General features: G+C 53.3%; 1 protein-coding gene across 1 annotated transcript; it reads left to right on the top strand.

Moving 5' to 3' along the window:
- Nucleotides 1-5,013: 5,013 nt before the first annotated feature.
- On the top strand, nucleotides 5,014-12,711 carry RBM15 (RNA binding motif protein 15). Its single transcript, XM_039565078.1, is given in 5 exon segments — nucleotides 5,014-5,194; nucleotides 5,196-5,337; nucleotides 5,340-7,151; nucleotides 7,154-7,332; nucleotides 7,334-12,711. Coding segments are annotated over 5 exon segments (2,823 nt in total). The 5' UTR covers nucleotides 5,014-5,086; the 3' UTR covers nucleotides 7,916-12,711.
- Nucleotides 12,712-20,142: the final 7,431 nt, after the last annotated feature.

Here is a 20,142-nt window from a genome sequence, read left to right as displayed (position 1 = left end):
GTTGTTAAAGTGATGCATTTCTTCTCCGGCCATGGAGCTGTGCCAGGTTTTACCAGCTGTAACTAAAAAATTTCAGATGAAGCTGAAATATGGCACATTATGGTTTTCTGTGCAGTTTTCTCTCACCTCGTTGAGTGATTCCTCAGCTTCTCTGAGCAGCCTGGGCTAGTGGAAGGTGTCCCTGCCCACGGCAGGGGGTGGAAGGAGATGAGCTTTCAGGTCCCTCCAACCCAAACCAGTCCAGGGTTCCATAATCCCATAGACACAATCGGAGACGCAGGAGAGGAGCTGGAGGGGAGGGATCTCTGCATGGGATGTGGGGGCTTCTGATCCAGGCTGCAGTGATGCTTTTTTATTGTACACTGGGACATTCTGCTCCCTACAACATGCTGGCTGCTGGGCCTCACTCCTCAGTCAACTCCAACCCTCCCTCCAAAACCCTTTCTGGCAGCTCTGGAAGGGAGGTATTGCTGTAAAACAGTACCATCTTGACAGAAGAACAATTTTTCTGGAGGGAAATCATAATGCCTGAGCTTTATCCTTCAGCTGTGTCTCCGCAGGAAGCAGCTGGGTCCAGCCGGGAGCAGCAGCTGGGATGAGCCCGTGGGACACAGCCACAGATCAGCCCCGGCTCCTCCTGCTCACATCTTCGTGTCACCTCCTTGATTCCATCCACCCAACTCTGATCTCCCACAGGTTCCCGATGATGATCCACACACACCGAGCTCCCGGATCACCGCGGGTCTGGCTCTGAAACACCTGCTGGGTTCAGGTTGTTACACAGAAGAATCTCAGTTTCAGAAGCTCGGTGGATGTTCCAAACACAATTCCTGTCACTCCAAGGTCTGTACTTAAAAATCATGGTGCATCCAGTTCTGCTGGCCCCAACATTAGAAGGATGTGGAACTGTTGGAGTGAGTCCAGAGGAGGCCATAGAGCTGTTGAGGGAACTGGAGCACCTCCACTATGGAGCCAGGCTGGGAGAGCTGGGAATGCTCAGCCTGGAGAAGAGAAGGCTCCAGGGATGGAGACCTCAGAGCCCCTTCCAGGGACTAAAGTGGGTCCAGGAGAGCTGGAGAGGGACTGGGGACAAGGGATGGAAGGACAGGACACAGGGAATGGCTTCCCAGTGCCAGAGGGCAGGGTTAGATGGGATATTGGGAAGGAATTGCTCCCCGTGAGGGTGGGGAGGCCCTGGCACAGGGTGCCCAGAGCAGCTGTGGCTGCCCCTGGATCCCTGCAAGTGTCCAAGGCCAGGTTGGATGGGGTTAGAGCAACCTGGGCTAGTGGAAGGTGTCCCTGCCCATGGCAGGGGTGGAATGGGATGGGCTTCAAGGTCTTTTCCAAACCAGTCTGGGATTTTGTGATTCAGCATTCAGTGGCAGCTGGTCACTAGTGGGGTTCCCCAGGCCTCAGGATTGGGGCTGGTCCTGTTTAATCTCTTTATCCATGATCAGGATAAGGGGATCAAGGGCACCCTTTTCGGTTCACAGAAAACACCAAGCTGAGTGGGTCTGTGGATCTCCTGGAGGGCAGGAAGGTTCTGCAGAGGGATCTGGACAGGTTGGATCCATGGGCGGAGGCCAACGGTGTGAGGGTCAACAAGGCCAAGTGCTGGTCCTGCCCTTGGGTCACAACAGCCCCGTGGAACGCTCCAGGCCAGGGGCAGAGTGGCTGGAAAGCTGGAAAAGGACCTGGGGGTGCTGGTGACAGCGGCTGGACGTGAGCCTGGGTGTGCCCAGGGGGGCAAGAGGCCAAAGACACCTGGCTTGGATCAGGAGCAGTGTCCAACAGGCCCTGGGCAGTGACTGTCCCTCTGTTCTTGGCACTGCTGGGGCTCAGTTTTGGGTTTCTCATGACAAGAAGGACATTGAGGGGCTGGAGCATGTCCAGGGAAGGGAACGGAGCTGGGGAAGGGTCTGGAGCCCCAGGAGCAGCTGAGGGAGCTGGGAAAGGGGCTCAGGCTGGAGCAAAGGAGGCTCAGGGGGGACCTTGTGGCTCTGCACAAGTCCCTGACAGGAGGGGGCAGCCGGGGGGGTTGGGCTCTGCTGGCAGGGAACAGGGACAGGAGGAGAGGGAACGCCTCAGGCTGGGCCAGGGGAGGCTCAGGGTGGACATCAGCAGGAATTTCTGCATGGAAAGGGTGCTCAGGCCTTGGCAGGGGCTGCCCAGGGAGGTTTGGAGTTCCCAATCCCTGGAGGTGTCCAGGGAAGGCCTGGAGGTGGCACTCAGTGCTCTGGGCTGGGGACAAGGTGGGCATCAGGCACAGCTTCGACCCGATGGTCTTGGAAGGCTTTTCCAACCTTGCATGGTTTCATGCTCAGCCATTTACCCTCCACTGAAACCCTCCCACAACTTCAGGAGCCGCTGTCCCTGAGCCAGAAGACGACACGGCAGGGGACAGACAGACACAGACAGACACAGCCTAATGGGCCCTGCTAAAACAATCAGATCCCATCTCCCCCTGTTGGATGAACTCCTGGGAGCGATCGGATTTCGTGAGGGAACGTTGTGCCTCCTGCTCTCCTGATCTCCAGCCACTCAGGCTGGGATTGTTCAAACACAGCCCGGAGCAGCTGGAGAGCCGCGGGTTTCCACGGAGTGCTTCCCATCCCCGTAGCTGCAGGGAATTCCTCCTCAGGAACAGCTGGATTTGAAAATAACGATTAGGAGGGTGAAATTTGGGGTTGGGGGGGATCGAACTGGGGTTTGGTGGGGTGGGATTGGGGTTTAAAAGGTGAAACTAAGAGTTTGGAGGGTGAAATTGGGGTTTGGGGGTGAAACTGGGGGTTTGTGGAATGGTATTGAAGTTTGGAGGGTGAAGTTGGGGGTTGAGAGGATAAAACTGGGGTTTGGGGGGGGTTGAAATTGGAATTTGGAAGTGGAATTGCAGTTGTGGGGGTGTAATTGGAGTTTGTGCAGTGAAACTGGAGTTTGAGAGGATCAAATTGGGGTTTGATGGGGTGAAATTAAGGTTTGCGGGGTGAAATTAGGGTTTGTTGGCATGAAATTAGTGTTTAGGGGGATGAAAATAGGGGTTTAGGATATAAAATCAGGATCAGGTGGGGTGAAATTAGTGCTTGGGGGAAGAAACTGGGATTTGGGACGTCGGAATTAGGGTTTGGGAGAATGAAATGAGGGTTTGGTGGATGAAATTAGGTTATGGGGGGTGAAATTAGGATTTAGGGGGTAAAATGAGTGGTTGCGAGTATGAAATTGGGGTTTGAAAGATGGAACAGGAGAGGGTGATATTAGGGTTTGGGGAGATGATATTGAGATTTGGGGGTGAAATCGGGAATTTAGGGAGCGAAATTAAAGTTTGGGGGATGAATTTTGGGGTTTGGGCAAGGAAATGAGGGTTTGGAGGGGCTGAAATGAGGGTTTAGAGTGCAAAATTTGGAGTTGGGGGAATCCACCTGGGGACTGGTGGTGAAATTGGAGCGTTGAGGGTGAAATTGGAGTTTGGGTGTTGAAGTTATGGTTTTATTGGGGGAAACTAGGGTTTAGGGGGAAGATTTATGGGATTGTAGGATGCAGGGGCAGCAGTTCCAGCAGGGTTGGGGGACACAGCCCTGCTCCGCCTTCTCCCGCTTTGAACCTTTCTTTTTCCTATTTACACTTCTCACAGGCAGAGCAGAGCAGGAGAAAGAAGAGGAAGCGCCCAGGGCCCCACGTGGCAGCAGGATCCTCACAAAATACAGGGATTAGAGCGGGATCCTCACAAAATACAGGGATTAGAGGCGTTCCTGCTCCACGGGAACTGGGATTCCCTGAGGCCGCGGAGGCTCCTTCGCCTCAGACCGAATCCAAACCTCTTCCCCATCTCCGAGAACCTCCGAGCTCCAACTCCCCAGGGAAAGATGGGACCGCTGCTGAAAGCAGAATCTATCAGGATACCCACTGTGTTGTGAAGATTTAACAGGGAAATATTTCAAGCGGTTTGGAGGCCCCGAGTAAGGAGTGACCGTGCCCCGAGACAGTGCCTGCAGCTACTCAGGGTTCCAAAACCGGCAGAGGAGCGCGGGCCGGGCCCTGGGGAGCCTCAGACACCTGCGCAGCTCTCGCAGTCGCCGGGAGCGTTTCTCTGCATTCCCTGGTGCGGACAAGCACAAGGAAATAGGGGGAGGGTGAGACAGGCACTGAATGCAGCCGAGCTTCCTCCTCTCCCCCGCGGTGGCTTCAGCCCGAGCCGGTGGGTGTAGGGGCGGGCTGAGGGGAAGGACAGGGAGCACGCACCGCACCTCCACTCTGCACCGCAGCCCGCCGCGCTCTGAGCCCTCAGGGGCCGCCGCACCGCAAGCTCTGCTGGGGACCGCCTCCCTACCCGCTGCGACCAATCAGAGTCAGCGCAAGCCTGATTGATTTTTGTTCTAGCCAATCAGCACTCTGCCTGTCTGCACCCAATCAGATGCCTGGGGAGATTTTCTCGCCCAATGATAAACCAGGAGTGGAGTTAGGGGGCAGGGCGCGCCCCGTCGTGAGCGGCGTAGGGATCAGCCAATCAGAGCAGGCGATGGCGTTGACTAATGACCAATGAGAAAAGGGGGCGGGAAATAGCAACTCGCGAGATTTTGAGAGGTACGATGGGAACCCACATCTAAGCGAGAGAGCCAATGGAAAAGGGCGGGGCGGGGCCGCAGTGTGAATATTGTAACTGGCAGATACGAGAGCCAATCAGAAGGCGGCGGTAAGTTCGGCCCAGTGTCCAATGGGCAGCGAAAATCCTCCCTTGGTTGTACTGCCACGACTGACAGATGGAACCGCCCAATCAGATCGCCGCGCCCTTTCTAACTGCCCAATGAGCAAGTGGAGCGGGGAGGCGCGCGACGGCGGCGATTCCCGCCCCTCCCCGCGGGAGCATGGGGCTGGTTGGCAGACCGACAGCCCGGCGGACCAATGGGAACGCGCAGCGCCACGCGGTAGGCGGAGCTTCCTCGCGGCGGCAGCCAATGGGCGAGGGCGCCGCCCTGGGCAGCCAATGGGCGCGGGGGGGGCGGCGCGCGCTGCCGGCGCGGCTCCCAAGATGGCGGCGGGTGCGTGAGCGGGGCGGTCGGGGAGGCCCGGCGGGAGCGCGGCCGCCGCCGCCATGAAGGGCAAGGAGCGCTCGCCCGCCAAGGCCAAGCGCTCCCGGGGCGGCGAGGACTCGGCATCCTCCTCCTCCTCCTCGCGCGGCAGCAAGAAGCCGAGCGGCTTCGTCCGGCGGAGGCGGCGGCTCCAACGGCGGGAAAGCGGCGGCGGCGTCCGGCGAGAGCAACAGCGGGAGCGGCCGGCGCGGCGCTCACACGGACAAGGGCGGCCGCGCCGGCAGCCGCGAGTACGAGACCGGTTCGGCGGCGGCCGCGGCGGCGGGGGCCGGCACGGCTACAGCGGTAAAACCGCGGAGGCGTCGCGGAGCAGCAGCAGCCGCGGCGGCGAATCGCGGGCGGCCGCCGCCGCCGCCTCCTCCTCCTCCTCCTCGTCGGAGCCGGGCGGCGGCGAGTACAAGACGCTGAAGATCAGCGAGCTGGGCTCGGCGCTGAGCGACGAGGCGGTGGAGGACGGGCTTTTCCACGAGTTCAAGCGCTTCGGCGACGTGAGCGTGAAGATCAGCCGCCTCCCGCCCGGCGCCGGCGCCGCCGACGAGCGCGTGGCCTTCGTCAACTTCCGCCGGCCCGAGGACGCGCGCGCCGCCAAGCACGCCCGCGGCCGCCTCGTGCTCTACGACCGCCCGCTCAAGATCGAGGCCGTCTATGTCGGCGGAGGCAGCGGCCGCCGGCGCAGCAGCCGCTCCCCAGCGCTGCTGGACAAGGAGTCTCCCTACGGCACAGCGGCGGTCGGGGCAGTGGCGGCGGCCGTGCGGCACCCGCCGGCCGGGGCCGCGCAGCGGGCGCTGTCCCCCGCGGGCAGCGGCGGAGCTTTGGGATACCGGGACTACCGGCTGCAGCAGCTCGCCCTGGGCCGGCTCCCGCCGCCGCCGCCGCTGCCGAGGGAGCTGGAGAGGGAGCGGGACTACGGTGGCTTCTACGAGGCGCGGGTGCGGCCGGCCTACGGGCTGGAGCGCGTGGCCGGCGTGGCGGCGGCCGGGGGATTCCGTGGAGGAGGAGGAGGAGGTGCCGGAGCGGCCGGTGAGGAGGAGATCAGCCCTGAGGATGACCAGAGAGCCAACCGCACGCTGTTCCTGGGCAACCTGGACATCACCGTGAGCGAGTCGGACTTGCGGCGAGCGTTTGACCGTTTTGGGGTCATCACTGAGGTGGACATCAAGAGGCCGGGACGTGGGCAGACCAGCACCTATGGGTTTCTTAAGTTTGAGAATCTGGACATGGCGCACCGGGCCAAGTTGGCCATGTCAGGGAAGGTGCTGCTGCGTAACCCCATCAAGATTGGATATGGGAAAGCCACCCCGACCACCCGGCTCTGGGTGGGCGGCCTGGGGCCCTGGGTGCCTCTGGCTGCCCTGGCCAGGGAGTTTGATCGGTTTGGCACCATCCGCACGATCGATTACCGCAAAGGGGATTCCTGGGCCTACATCCAGTACGAGAGCCTGGACGCGGCGCAGGCAGCCTGCACTCACATGCGGGGGTTCCCCCTGGGGGGGCCGGATCGCCGGCTCCGCGTAGACTTTGCTGACACGGAGCATCGGTACCAGCAGCCCTACCTGCAGCCCCTGCCCTTGCCACCCCCAGCTCATTACGAGCTTGTGGCGGAGGCGGCTGCTTTTGGGGCTCACCGGGGAGCCCCCCCTGACCCTCTCCGGGGGGCCCGGGACAGGACGCCACCTTTGCTCTATAGAGACCGTGACAGAGACCTTTACCCTGAGACAGAGTGGGTGCCCCCACCGCCCCCTGTGCGGGACAGGAGTAATCGGGCAGCTGCCTATGACCCACTGGAAAGCCTGGAGCGCCGCCGGGATGGGTGGTCCTTGGAGCGGGACCGTGGGGAGAGGGAGTTGGGCAGTAGCAGTAGGGATCAGCCTAGGAAACGGAGGCTGGCAGAGGATGGAGGCCGGCACTTGGACCGCTCCCCCGACAGTGAGCGCTCCTCTTCCTCCCGAAAGCGCCACTGCTTGGCCACAACCTCTCCCCCGGACCGCAGCCCCGAGCTCCTCGGAGGCCGGGAGCGTTACAGTACTGACCCCGAGCGCTCATCCCGCTTGCTCCTGTTGGAGCGACCTTCCCCATCCGGGAATCCCGCCGGGGCAGCCTGGAGCGGGCGCAGAACGAAAAGCGCGACCGCAAGAATTCCGCGGAGCGGGAGCGGAAGCATCGCGCCGCCGCTGCCGCCCAGGAGTGCAAAAGTCCGGCCAAAAAGGACGAGCGGGTGGCGGAGGGCGGCGGCGGCGGCTCCCGGCTCAAAACCTCCTCCACAGAAACAGCAGCAGGACGGAGCGGCGCAGGCCGGGGCAGCGCCCAAGCTGTGCCTGGCTTGGCAGGGGATGCTCCTGCTGAAGAACAGCAACTTCCCGTCCAACATGCACCTGCTCCAGGGGGACCTCGGAGTCGCCAGCAGCCTCCTCGTGGAGGGAGCGACTGGGGGGAAAGTGGCTCAGCTCAAGATCACCCAACGTCTCCGTCTGGACCAGCCCAAGCTGGACGAGGTCAACCGGCGCATCAAGGTGGCGGGTCCCAACGGATACGCCATCCTTCTGGCCGTGCCCGGCGCCTCAGACAACCGCTCCGCAGCCGGGGCTGCCGAGGCCGCCACCACCTCCACGCAGAGGCCGCTCAGGAATCTGGTGTCCTACCTAAAGCAAAAGCAGGCTGCCGGGGTGATCAGCCTCCCTGTAGGGGGGAACAAAGACAAGGAGAACAGCGGGGTCCTGCACGCCTTTCCACCCTGCGATTTCTCCCAGCAGTTCCTGGACTCCACGGCCAAGGCGTTGGCCAAATCAGAGGACGACTATCTGGTCATGATCATTGTCCGTGGGGCGTCCTAAGGCCCTCGTGTTCTGTTCCCAACCCTGCCTACTCCTCCATGCAGCCCTTCCAGCGTGTGCCAGGTGCTATGGGATACAGCCTTAGCCAGCCCTGTCGTTATTTTAAATAGATCTTTGTTTGTAGGTGACTTTCCCGGCCCGATTTTCTGTTACTACATTTTTCTATAAAGGTAGAAGCCAGAGAGGTTGGTTAGGAGTAGTGTGAATAGGATATTTTGAGAATTCCCTATCAGTGGGGACAGCAGGGAGGCTCAGCCTGCTTTGATTTACAGAAAATAGAAAAGAAAAAATAAGAAAAACTGGGGTGGGGGGGAAGGGGAGGGAAAGAAGAATTCCCGTCTTCTGAATTTTGATTCATGTCCTTTTTTCATTTCATGTATTTTAAAGCAAGTCCCAAGAGCTCGTCCTTGAGAGAGCTCCAAACCCAACAGACCAGATTTAAAGCACTCAGTGGAAATGGAAAACCACACTCTAGTAACAGACTGGTGTCAGCTCCTCTTTTGAGTCCTTGAAATTCCCTGTCGGCCTCAGGCCAGCGGCCCTTTGGCCCACGGGATCCCTTCCCTCGGGAGCCTCAGTGGTTTCCCCGTTGAGTCGCGTGGCTCGAGGTCGACGTTTTTCAGGTGAGCAGCAGCTGCTCTCGGGTACACAGCAGAACCCTGAATTCCTTTGTGGAAAGGGATTCCTTTTTCAGCCAGCCCCCCAGGTGCATGCACTGAAACTGGGCTTTTTACCAGGTGTATTTCCCTGATTTCCCAGTGTATCCCATATGTGCACTTTGGGTTTGTAGCAGTGACAAGGTTTGGCGAAGAGCTGAGGACTTTGTTACAAACCAGGAATGTCTTGTGCTCACTCTGGTGTGCAGGAAACAAGGAGGTGCTTTAAGGAGAACTTGAGTTATATCGTGGGGTTTTGGTTTTACTACGTTTTTTTTTGTTGTTGTTTTCCAAGAGTTGCAGGTTCAGTGGGGTCTGGTTCCACAGTGCAAACTCTGAGCAAGTAAGTGCTTCTCTCCAGAGATGCTTTTCATTCTGTGATAATTTAATTACATAAAAGTTCTCATTAACATTTTACCTCTTTGTTAATAGCAAGGAACTGCTGTCTGCTAGGGACTTTTCAGGTACAGTGTGCAGCGGGCATTACATGAGGTTTATCATGGGCACCTGGAGTAAAGTGGTTTTAGCATCTTGGAGAAATGTTAAAAATACTCCAAGACACCGAGGTTTGAGCTCTTGTTCTTGTGATTCAAGGATGAAACAGTTTGCAGGGTGTTTTTTTTCACGGAACATAGTTAATTTTTTCTTATTTTTCCCCCAACCATTGGGCACTTTTCTCCAGCTGTCTCGGCCACCTTGGTAATCCAGGCATTTAGGAGGGAAGAAGGGATCTCAATCCCTGATGGGATCTAATTCCATGATATTCTGTTTAACAACCAAAAGGATGTTGCAGCAGCTTCTAAACTGAAGTGTAAATCTGACTGTTATCTTTTTACAGGCCCCAAAATTGTAATCTTGCACTTAAACCCAGAATGTAATCTTGCACTTAGCCATGTTTTCAGGGATTTGGGCAACGGAGAAGCGACGCTGCCTCGCTCGGTCCATGCTCCAGTAGATTCCTTGGATGATTGATGCAGGCATGAGTTGATTTCTGCTACAACTCGCACGGCAAAAATCAAATTCAAAGTGTGGAATAGGATGCGAATAGGAGATGAAGGAGGAAATGTCTTGAATGTATTTTATGGGTGCAGCTGAACTTGCTTGAGTTTCTGTCACAAAAATAGGAATTTTTGTTACTGAACCACTTGTGAGAGAGGGCTGTGGTTTAAGAGGGCTTTGATTGCTTTATCTGCCAGGAATGAGTGGACACAGTACCCCAAACATCGTGGTGAACTGAGAATTCCAATCTGATAGCGTATCTTAAACACAGATCTGGTTTTTATAGCTGCTTTTCTTTCTAAATGAAAAGGTGAAAGCCTCATTTAATGCTCTTAAATTTGAGGGTAAAATCCAGGATTTCTGGGTTGCCCTTCAATGTGAATGTAAGAGATGGCAGAATTCAGCTGTTCAGCTTACTATTAACAACGAGAATTTTTGGGAATGACACCGGAAATGCAAATCACTGTGTTTAAGGAGATACAGCGTATTTACCACTTACTGCAAAGAATGTTTTAATTGGAGCAGGTGCCTGTTGTATGTCAGCAGGTGATCAATGCTGCCAGTGCTGCTTGCATTCGCAGGGAGTTTTCTCATTTCATCTGACAGAAATCACTTGCAAGAGTTTTCTAGGAAAGAGACTTGAGCACCTGGGAATTCAAATCTGCCCAAAACCGGGAAAAAGAAGCACTAATGTTTGTGTTGGACACTTAAGGTCGCTGAGAGCAGCGTTTGTTCGGCTGATCCGCAGCAGGCACCTGCTTAAAAACCCATAAAACTTGGGGTCAATGTAGCTTGCCAAAGCCAGCTTGGTTTGGGAAGCCTTTTGGGAAGAGCATCCTGGGTGCACTTCCATTTTTCCCTTGGAAAATCACAGTGGTTCCACCTGCTACTGGCTGTTAAATTGTGCCGTGCTGGAGGGCCAGAGGGAGCAGGCAAGGCTGTGTTTGACTCCAGGTTTTCTGGTTCTTTATTTAATGGAGCACCTGCTGCTTTGAATCTGGTTTATTTGTGGTTGCTGCTCTGTTTTGTAAGCAGGGATTTTAACACCCTTTGAGGGTTCTTGTGGCAAAACTTTGGCAGCTTTTTTTTTTTGCCGGCACTGAATTCCCGTGCTGCCGTCCCGGCCGGTGCAGCTGGGCAGGCTCTGCTTTCCTCCTTGGTCTGAGGTGTTCCCCATTGGAGTAACTGTCCACTGAAGTCAGCTTGGCCAGGGCTGAAGGTTTTGAAGCCTGTGGGTGATACCACTGTGTGCAGAGCAAACCAGATGTAGCAGTTGTTGGCTCTCTCCCTTGTGTCTGGCATTACGTTGCTCTGGCGAGAGCTCAGTATTCCCTCCCAACCTTGTGTGCAGCTGATGTTCTTCTATTTCATTAGTGTGTTGAACTAGCCTGGAAAAAGGATGTCCTTTTCCTGAATCATTTCATCCGTGTGCTTTATGCTTTGGGGAAAGAACCTCAAATGACTCGTAGTTTTGTTTGAGATTTTAGGTAGTTGTTTTATTTCTTTCAATTGGAAACTTTGTGCAACTTCCTTGGCCTCCAGCCAGTGGCTTTGTTTGCTCCCGCCGAGCTGCTGCCACGGGAGCACCGAGGTTATCCTCAATCCAGAGGTTTTAGGGGCACAAATACCGACACGTCCTTGTCAGCCTCGCAGAGAGAAAAGGGCATCCTTGCCAGGCAGACAAACCTTGCCCTCTCTCTCTCTTTCGTTCCCTACAAGGGTGTTAAAGATGGAATATTTTGGTGCCAACTTTCTTGGCCCCTGTGGAGAGCAGAGAACGAGTTTTAATTTCTTGCGTGGGTTTGGGAACCCTCTGGTTGATGGTAACTGAGGTGAAAGGCCTGAAGTATTAATGGGGAAGGAGGAGAGAATCAAAATTGTGAAGACAGGTTCAAAAACTCTGAGGACTCAGGGAAAAATGGCTTGGAAAATGGTAATTCCTGGCTCTAAGCAAAACAGTGTTGAGGGCAGCGCTCCTGGGGAGTGCTGTGTACCCAGAGGGGAAGAAATGGTTGCCATGTGGCTCTAGAGCTTTTGGGGTTCTTTCCCCTTTATCCCTCTGTTTACTTCTTTATAGCACCGAAGGACAGATATTCCAATGATTGATAGACTGAACGATGAGGTGATTTTTGTATCAGGCTTAAAGCAGAGCGGGTGGTGCAGAGAATGGTTCATTGAATATTCATCTTCCTGCAGCTCCGATTGTGTGAAAAGGATGGCTGAGAGATACGGCTTGAATAGTAACAATTTTAAATTATATTGGGTGTGTCTTTGATTTGGCCTTTTCTTTAACATTGGCATTGTCTGCTGTTAGAACTGTGCGGCAAAACGAGAGCAAAAGAGCTGTGTGACACTACATTTCATGGTTTTGTTGATAAGTTGCCTTCAGGAAATACCCTGTGAGGAAAGTCAACCGAATTAGCAAGAATTGGGTTGGTTTTTCTCCTGGTTAATGATTTCGGTGTGCCCCATCACGTGTTACTACGAGTTGGGTAATCATCAGTACTGTAAGCCTAGTTTAATCCTGGTCCAAAAAGAAGCCCTGCACTACTTGTTTTGCATCTATCCCTAGAAGGTGACTTCATTCCGAGGTTTCATGCCTGTGGGTGGTATTGGTGCTTTTTGAAGTCCAAGTAGAATATTCAGAAAGGCCTCGTAGCTCTTTATGTTCATCTGTATAACGTAGGGAGGGGAAAAACCCAAATCTGGTGTACACATTTGTATTGAAATAACGTTTTTTTCCTCCTGCAAGCAAATCTGGTGGACTGCAGAAGACAACCGCATGGGATACCAAGCTCTAATGGACCTTTGGGAAGAGAAGCTGTGGCTTATGTGGAATTTCCATGGGCCTCCTGATGGAAGAAAGCTTATCTGTTTAGTATTTGTGCATTTTACTAAAATGGCAGCTTTAAAAAAAAAAAAAAAAGTTGTGTATCTGCTATTGTGATGCCAATGCCCGTGTTTTAAGTGGAAAAAAAAAATGACCTCTTTGCTTTGTGCTGTGTACACAAGATTGCTGGAAAAGTAAAGGAATACCCTTTTTATGGCTCACACAGCTTAAAAGTAGCTGTCACTCAAACATGCGCTCACAGTTGAGCTGATTTTGTTTCATTCTAAATAAATTGTTTCTTTTGAGGAAAATGGTTTTTCTGCCTGGAAGTGAATTGACGACAAACGTTTGGCCCCTGTGTTGGCAGCGGAGGGGTTCCTGCTGCTGCTGCCCAATTGAGCTGATAGTTGTGGGTCTTGAGCAAGAAGCAGGGAGAGCACCGACACTTTCGCGTTGACCGACCTGTGGTACCAATCAGAAGGATTCTAGCTGATTGCCTTGCTGTGGCCCCCATGTTTGCAGTGAAAAAGGGGTCACTTGCTGCGTTTCTCCTCAGCGGGACGGGGCAGCGGTGCTGCTGCTGGCACGCAAGAAGCAGGGAAGCACCGCCCTGCGCCTCGGAACGGTGGCCAAGTCTGGGGCTTCGCTGGTTGGAAGAGCTGGAGTTCCTGAATTTTAAGTTTCTGATTTATTTTGTTCACCCAACATGTTTGCCTTTAGTTTTGATTCTTGGTTTTTTTTTTTAATTTTGAAGAAAAAAAGTTTTGAAATTGCTTTGAATCTTGCACGTAAAACCTTTGCACCAAAATTGCCAAAAGAAAAAGAGAAATGAGTCCTTAAAAGTGTTTAAATGCTGTTAATAAAGCCTTTCCTGCCGTACGCGAGGCGCTCCTCCATCTCCAGGGGCTTTTCAGCAGTTGTGGGTTTAGTGCTGAATGGATGAAGAGTTCCTGAGAGCTGGAGGCGGTAATTTAAAACCTTTGCGTGGTGTCTCAGTGCCTTATTTTGACCGGTTTTGAAGCCAGTTGGTTCCACACGCCTCGGATGTGCATGTGCCCTGCTCGCGTCCCGGCCCCGCCGCGCGCTCCGTGCAGTCGCTCCCGGTGTAGTACAGATGGGGAGAGGAAAAGCCGGAGGCGGCCCGAAAACGTTGTGTGCTGTAGTTCTCCTGTCCCGGGGGCTCCTGAGCTTTGGAAGGCTGTTCCCGTGCAGGAGCACAACTCCGTGTTTGCTGCAGGAGAGGACCGCGGCCGTCGAGAGGAAGCTGCCACTGCTGCATCGTCGGCTTCAGGAGCTCGTGGTACAATTCTTGTGACGTGCCATGAAGACACCTTGAATGGCAGCTTGCCCTGTTTGCCTTGACATACTTTAACCTCCATGGATAACCCCCTGCAGCCGGGCAGGATCTTTGCTAGGCTGCAGATGCCTCTCAGCCGACGGATGCTGTGGTTGTGCTCTGCAAGGTGTCTGTTCCCGGGGCAAAGCGCTGTGTAAATCCCTAAAACAGGTAAGGGGCTGGAAGAGGTTGAACTGAATTGTAATGTCAAAGAAGATTGTTGTTCGCCTTTTGTTGTCTTGGTTCTCCAGTTTATTAATGCTTACTAACAGTGTTTGGTTCAGTCACCCTGCTGCTCCACCCGCTCGGGAACGGGAGCGAAGGAGCCGACTCTTGGATGCGCTTCCCTGTTCGTTGGGGGGGTCCCGTTAACAAACAGCACATAAAGCTACGTGTTCTCAGCTTGGCAAGCTGGAGCTGTTGTTTTGACTTCATGAACTGCTTGAATTAACACTGCTTTAACCCAGAATAGTGTTTATAATTTGTGTGTGTCGACAAGGAAAGCCAAGGCGATGATTTGGCAAATTATCTGTGTTTATGGGATGCTGGTGTAATAATTTAAATGAAGCTGTTTGTTGTAAATGGGAGCAATTGTAGCTATTGCTGGTAATGAGGGAAGGGAATTGGAGAGGGGAGACTCAGGAGATGCCTTTTCTTTTAGAAGTTGGTGTTTGTAGTTAAAATTTCTGGTTTTTGCAATGTATTTCTTGTGCTGTTGAGATACAACCTCTGGATCTCCTTTGGTGTACCATAGGTCTGGGGCTGGTAGCAGTAATGGGAGATGTGTTTCAGCCCCTTTGCCTCAGCTGGGGGGTTGATGCTGACAGGAGATGGGTGATCTCTTAGTGTACCCCCAAAAAAAGGGGATGTTTTTTGCAAGCTGGTCACCTGCTCAGGTATCCAGGTGTTTGTGGCAGGGCTTGGGCTCTATCCCACTTTTTGGCTGTGCTTCAAAGTGTCAGTGGCTGTTCGAGAAGAGTTCTGCCTCTCTGAGTCAGATTTCACTGTCTGTTTCACTGGGAGATGGTTCCCTGTCTCCTTTACATTATGTATTTATTCCAGAGACTCGGAGGTATCGTGGGATGTGGTGTGGGATGGTTCTCCTGCGGTTGCTTTGTGCCAGCGAGTTGTTTTTCGGGTGCTGGGTCTGCCCCTCTGCCTTCTGAGGGGCTTAGAGGGATGCTCCAGTGACCAGGTAGAGCCAGGCCGTTGTTAAAACCAGTCTCTTGGAAGGGTTAAGTGCTCTATATGCATCATATTAATTTGGCTAATGAGATTTCTGGGGAAAGTGGATTTATAACGAGAGCCATTTAATTAACTGCACTGCAGCAGAGAGCGGTGCGAGCGGATTAGATGGGAGCCGGTTATTTGAATTCACACATTTTTTTAAAACTGTGCTTTTACCAGCTGCAGCTGAATTAATAAGTTTAAAATATCAGATGCCCCAGATTCTGCTCTTGGCCAATACCAAGCTTGTGTTGGCCTCATGCTGCTGGTTTACTACGAAATGGCAAATGCTCTTGGAGGATACGCTCCCGCCTCGTGTGCCGAGGGCTGGGGCAAAGACCAAAAAGGGTTTGGTCAAACAGGCAGAAAAGCCAGGGAGAGCAGCGGAAAGGCTCTTGAGCTGATGGCTTTGTGATTCCCGTTGTGTCTCCTGCGGTTATTGGCTCGGAGCCCTGTGCCTGAGTGTAATTAGAGCTGCCTTGAGAACTGGGTGAGGTAAACTCCTAAGACAGAGTAAGCTCTGAGGGACCGGGTCAGCGGCACGTGCTGTGATGGGTTTGACAGGAGCCTCCTGCTGTTCTTCCTGTTTGTCCATGTGCTGCTGGAGGTGCCTGTAGTAGGAGCAGAGAACACGGACGGTGGCACAAAGGTCTCCTATTTTTTTCACCCTTTGCCTCCCGCTCCAGGGATGTATTAATTAAACGTGGCTGGAACCCGGGGCTGTGGGTGCTGTCGAACACACTGCTGGTGCTGTGCATTAAGGAGCTGCCACCTCCCAGCCCAGCTCCTGTGGCCAGGCTCTTGGGTTTGAGCTCATGTGTGTTGTCCCAGGATGGGGGTGGGATGTGGTCGGCTCCACAGATGAGCGGATGAGCTGTAGATTAATTGTGGGTCACAGCTATTTCATCTCCTTATCTGCCTGCCTTGACCTTCATACCTAGTTCTGCAATTGCATCTGAAGATCGGGCTGGAGATTTTTAGCTCTCTTCAGTATTTCCTGTCCCCAGATCCAGTGAGAGGTCCGGCCAGCGTTGAGCAATGCACACAACCCGACCCAGCCCCGAGCTGGCAGCTTTCCCTGGCGTTTCTGCCCTTTGTGCAGGCGAACACTTGGATCCTCCAGCCGCTCTCTCCTTTCAGATGCACGTGCTGCCTTTCCAGGCTGTGCCATCGCACGCTTCAGATGTGTCTGAGGACACGCGAGGGGTGCGGAAGGGTTTCAGTGAAGGGAAGCCAGCGAGGTCTCCCGGGGTGGTTGTTAAGCTCTGTTTGCCCATGGAGAGGAGATGTCCTTTGGGCTGTGGAGGTGTTTGCAGCTTCCTTGGCCAAGGGATTGCTTTGGTCAGTGCCAGCCTGAGCTGAGCTCTGACGTGGGCAGAGGTTCAGGGCAGGATGAGGTCTTGAACCACCCGAGCTGCTGTTGTTGAGGCTTGTGGGGGGCACATGGTGAGAAAAGGGGATGTTGATGTTTCTTGTGCTGTTCCTCTTGGGTGGACTGTGTACGAGACTACAGGAGGGACTCTTCATCAGGAGCTGGAGTGACAGGACAAAGGGGAATAGATTCAGCTGAAAAGGGGGAAATTTAGGTTTGATATTGGGAAGAAATCCTTCCTTGTGAGGGTGGGGAGGCCCTGGCACAGGGTGCCCAGAGCAGCTGTGGCTGCCCCAGCCCTGGGAGTGTCCAAGGCCAGGTTGGATGGGGCTTGGAGCAGCCTGGGACAGTGAAGGTGTCCCTGCCCATGGCAGGGGGTGGAACAAGATGAGCTTTAAGGTTCCTTCCGACCCAAACCATTCCAGGAATCTGTGATTCTAAGACCTTGTGTTCCCCCTCTGCCAGCGCGGCGTTCCCCTCTGGCACTGAGGCGTAGCATGTTCGGAGCTCTCGGATATCTGAGAGTGCCTTTGCTGTTCCTCATGGCACTCAAGGCTGAATCCCAACAGCAGCTGGAGGCTGGGAGAGCCCAATCCCAGATACCCCATCCCTGTGACCACCCTTTTGTCAGCCAGGGTGGCTGTGACTCCTTTGCAGCTTGAGCAAAGGCTTGAGGGGCTGGAGCTCGGTTTATTGGTGTTCTCTCTGTCCCTGGGGTGTTGTAAAGACACCCTTTGCCTCTTTCTTCCAGAGTACAATCCTGGCTCTGTCTTGCCCACGTGAGGAATATCTGTAGGGGAAAGTTTTGCAAGGCTTGGTGGTGGCTTCAGAGGCAAAGTCTGCTTTGGAAAAGAGACTTTGACCCATGAATTACTTCTGGAATTGTCCGTGGCCATGAGCAAGAGCTCCCATTCCCTTTGTGGTTTCTGCAGGCTGGAAAGTTTTCCCATGAGGATCTCAGCTAAAGCTAAATCTTCTGGGTTTTCAAACATCTGCTTTAATTTTTGTTCATTAGAGCCGCTGATAAGTTCCCATGGACTTCAATGAAAACCATGATATCTTTAAAGATTTTTATTACTATTTTTCTACCAACTCCCACCTCCTGCAAAGGCTTTCAGCTCCTTGGAAGTGAAACTTTTTCGTTCAGGCTCTGGTGAATTGCAGCCTAATAATGCTCTGCATGGTAAACACGGCTGCAGGACGTGTTCCAGGCGGGGGGGGAAGCCAGCACCAAAAAAAAGAGTGTTCCTGTTATCAGTGTGTGTGAGGGCGAGCAAACAGCCCAGACCGCACGCGGTATCTGCCGAGCAGGGCGAGGGAAGAGCAGCCACGTTTCCTGTTGCTGGAAGGCCCTGTTGTCATATCCTTACCCAGCTATTTTAAATGGCTTTTGGCTTTCTTCCTGTGGCTTAAGGTGAACACAGGAACCTCAGCAGTGTTGGTAGCTGAAGCTCCTTGTCTGCGGTGTGCCCTGTGCTGCCACAGCTGTGGAAAAGCCTCTTGCTCCCCTTTAAAATGGGAATTACATAGATTTTCCCCCCTGTGGTTAATGGGCGTGCTGGGAGCTGTGGCAGGAGCAGCTTCACAGTGGGTTTGGGTTTTGGTTCAAACAACCGAGGTGCCTGGAAAGGGTCGAAGGGAGATCTCAGGGGTTGGGTTAAACCCGGAGTTCTTGCCCCACACCCTGAGGGATGTGTGATTCCCAGACAGCTCTCCAAGCAAACCCAGAGCTCGGGCACGTTGGAGAAACAACCGAAATAATCCCAGCCCAGCCCTTGGAGGGGATTTCATTGTGAGATAAAGATTGTTCCTTATTGTATGATAAGCGTCAGGATCGACTTCCTCTGTGCCCAGTGCCTGTGTTTATCTGCTGTTGGCATCTGAGGAGCGCTGGGAAAGTCACAGCCTTGGTTTTTAGTAGATTTTGTTTTTTATCAAGGGCAGAGCCTGACCAGGAAGAGGTTGATTTTGTGTACTTAGAAATGGCTAAATCCGTGTTTTAGGAGCTCTGTCCTGCCTTTCAATGACCCAGAACACAGAACAAGGAAGGGAAACCTGCAGCTGATAGCCAGGACACTCAGGGGTGCACAGTGGCTGTATAAATTAATAATATAAAATAATTCCAGTGGGAATGAGGGATGCAACGTGCTTCCTGATGTGACCTCCGACTGCACCAGCTTCTGTAGCTTTGATACACCCGAGCTGAGTCTTAGCAGCTTTTTATCCTGGCACGTGGAACATCACTTGCAGCAGGTTTAAGACCCAGCAGGTGCCCACCCCATAACTCAATCCTGCCAGGATGCCTAGCAGGCATTGGGAGCAGGTCCTGGAGGCTACCCAGGCTCCTCCTTCAGGATTACACCTGGGAATGAATCACTGACTGACAATGGAAAAGCCTTTCCTTCCCGGGAAGGATGGAACCCCTGCAGCCCAGCTGTTGGGATGACACAAACCCAGGAGTAATCCTTACCTGCCATGTCTTGGTGGAGGAGCCAATTCCATGTTTTCTTCTTGCTTTCTTAATCCTGTGGTGCTCAAATTAATCAGGATTCAGGGTATCAGTCCTCTGTCTGTCAGTGCTCAGAAAACTAATTATCTAAATGAAATTGTTAAGGGTTTTTTTTTTCCCAAAGGGACTCAGGTGTTGTACCAGGTCTTTGTTGGGATACAGTGAAAACTGGAGGCTGTGTTCTTGGGTTCCTGTGGTCACTCGGATTCCTTCCAGCCAGCTCTGGTTCCTTGCAGGTCGCTGGATCTTTTGGAGAGATCTTTAGTGTTTGGTTTCTCTGCACCATGAATTTTGGAAGGTTTTTAAGCCCATGAATCCTGGTTAAAGTGCTTCCAAATGCGGTTTCCCATCAAGATCCAGCTGGCCACGGCACGTTATCCCACGTGCAGAGGATGAGCTGGGCAGGGAAGTGTTCCCCTGAGTGACTCAGGGCACAGTGCTGAGACTGGCATTGTTTTTCCAAGGGGTTTGATTTCTTGTGAGTGAAGTTATCTTCTTGGAAAGATCCAGGAGGTTGGTGGTGATTTCTTTCCAATGCAAAGTGTGGAGATGCTGCTTGTGAGGTACACGAGGGTTGGAAGGCAGGAGGGATCTGGTTCTCCACTGCCTTCCGAGGACCAGGATGGCTGGAGGAGCATTTAAATGTCTTTAAACAAAGCATTTTTCATGCTGAGGATCATTTTTAGCCGTTGCTGCTCATTTTCTCTACCGCAGATGAGTGAGGGAAGGATTTCCTTTGAGGAAGGGAAAAATTTTGAGGAATAATTTCTGCATGGAAAGGGTGGTCAGGCCTTGGAAGGAGCTGCCCAGGGAGGTTTGGAGTCCCCATCCCTGGAGGTGTCCAGGGAATGCCTGGATGTGGCACTCAGTGCTCTGGGCTGGGGACAAGGAATCAGGCACAGGCTGGACTTGATGATCCAGGAGGGCTTTTCCAACCTTAATGATTCTGGCATTCTGTGGAGGGAGTAGGGACAAAAGGGATTTTTTACTCCACCTCAGACTGCAGCTTTTAACCTCATTTGTGTCCCAGCAACCCCTGCTCTCGCATTTCTCCACACACCCTGTGCTGTTCTGCACTGTGCAAAAACAGCTTTAGGAAGTGATTTGCAAGGTGACTTCAGTGGGACCAATGCCTTCTCCTGGTCTTAAAATCAAGAATCAAACACGGTTAGAAGGGAAAAAGGGATTTTACCTCAGAATTTATTTTAAGGATCCTTAGGTGCACCACGTCCAGGTCGAATGCACCTCAGTGCACACTGCAATGCACCCCTAAAAGATCTGGTATAACATTATAGGTG

Source organism: Corvus cornix, chromosome 26, assembly GCF_000738735.6.
Source record: "Corvus cornix cornix isolate S_Up_H32 chromosome 26, ASM73873v5, whole genome shotgun sequence".
Lineage (NCBI taxonomy): Eukaryota > Metazoa > Chordata > Aves > Passeriformes > Corvidae > Corvus > Corvus cornix.
The sequence above is the reverse complement of the archived record's forward strand: the minus strand, read 5'-3'. Positions and strand labels throughout refer to the sequence as shown.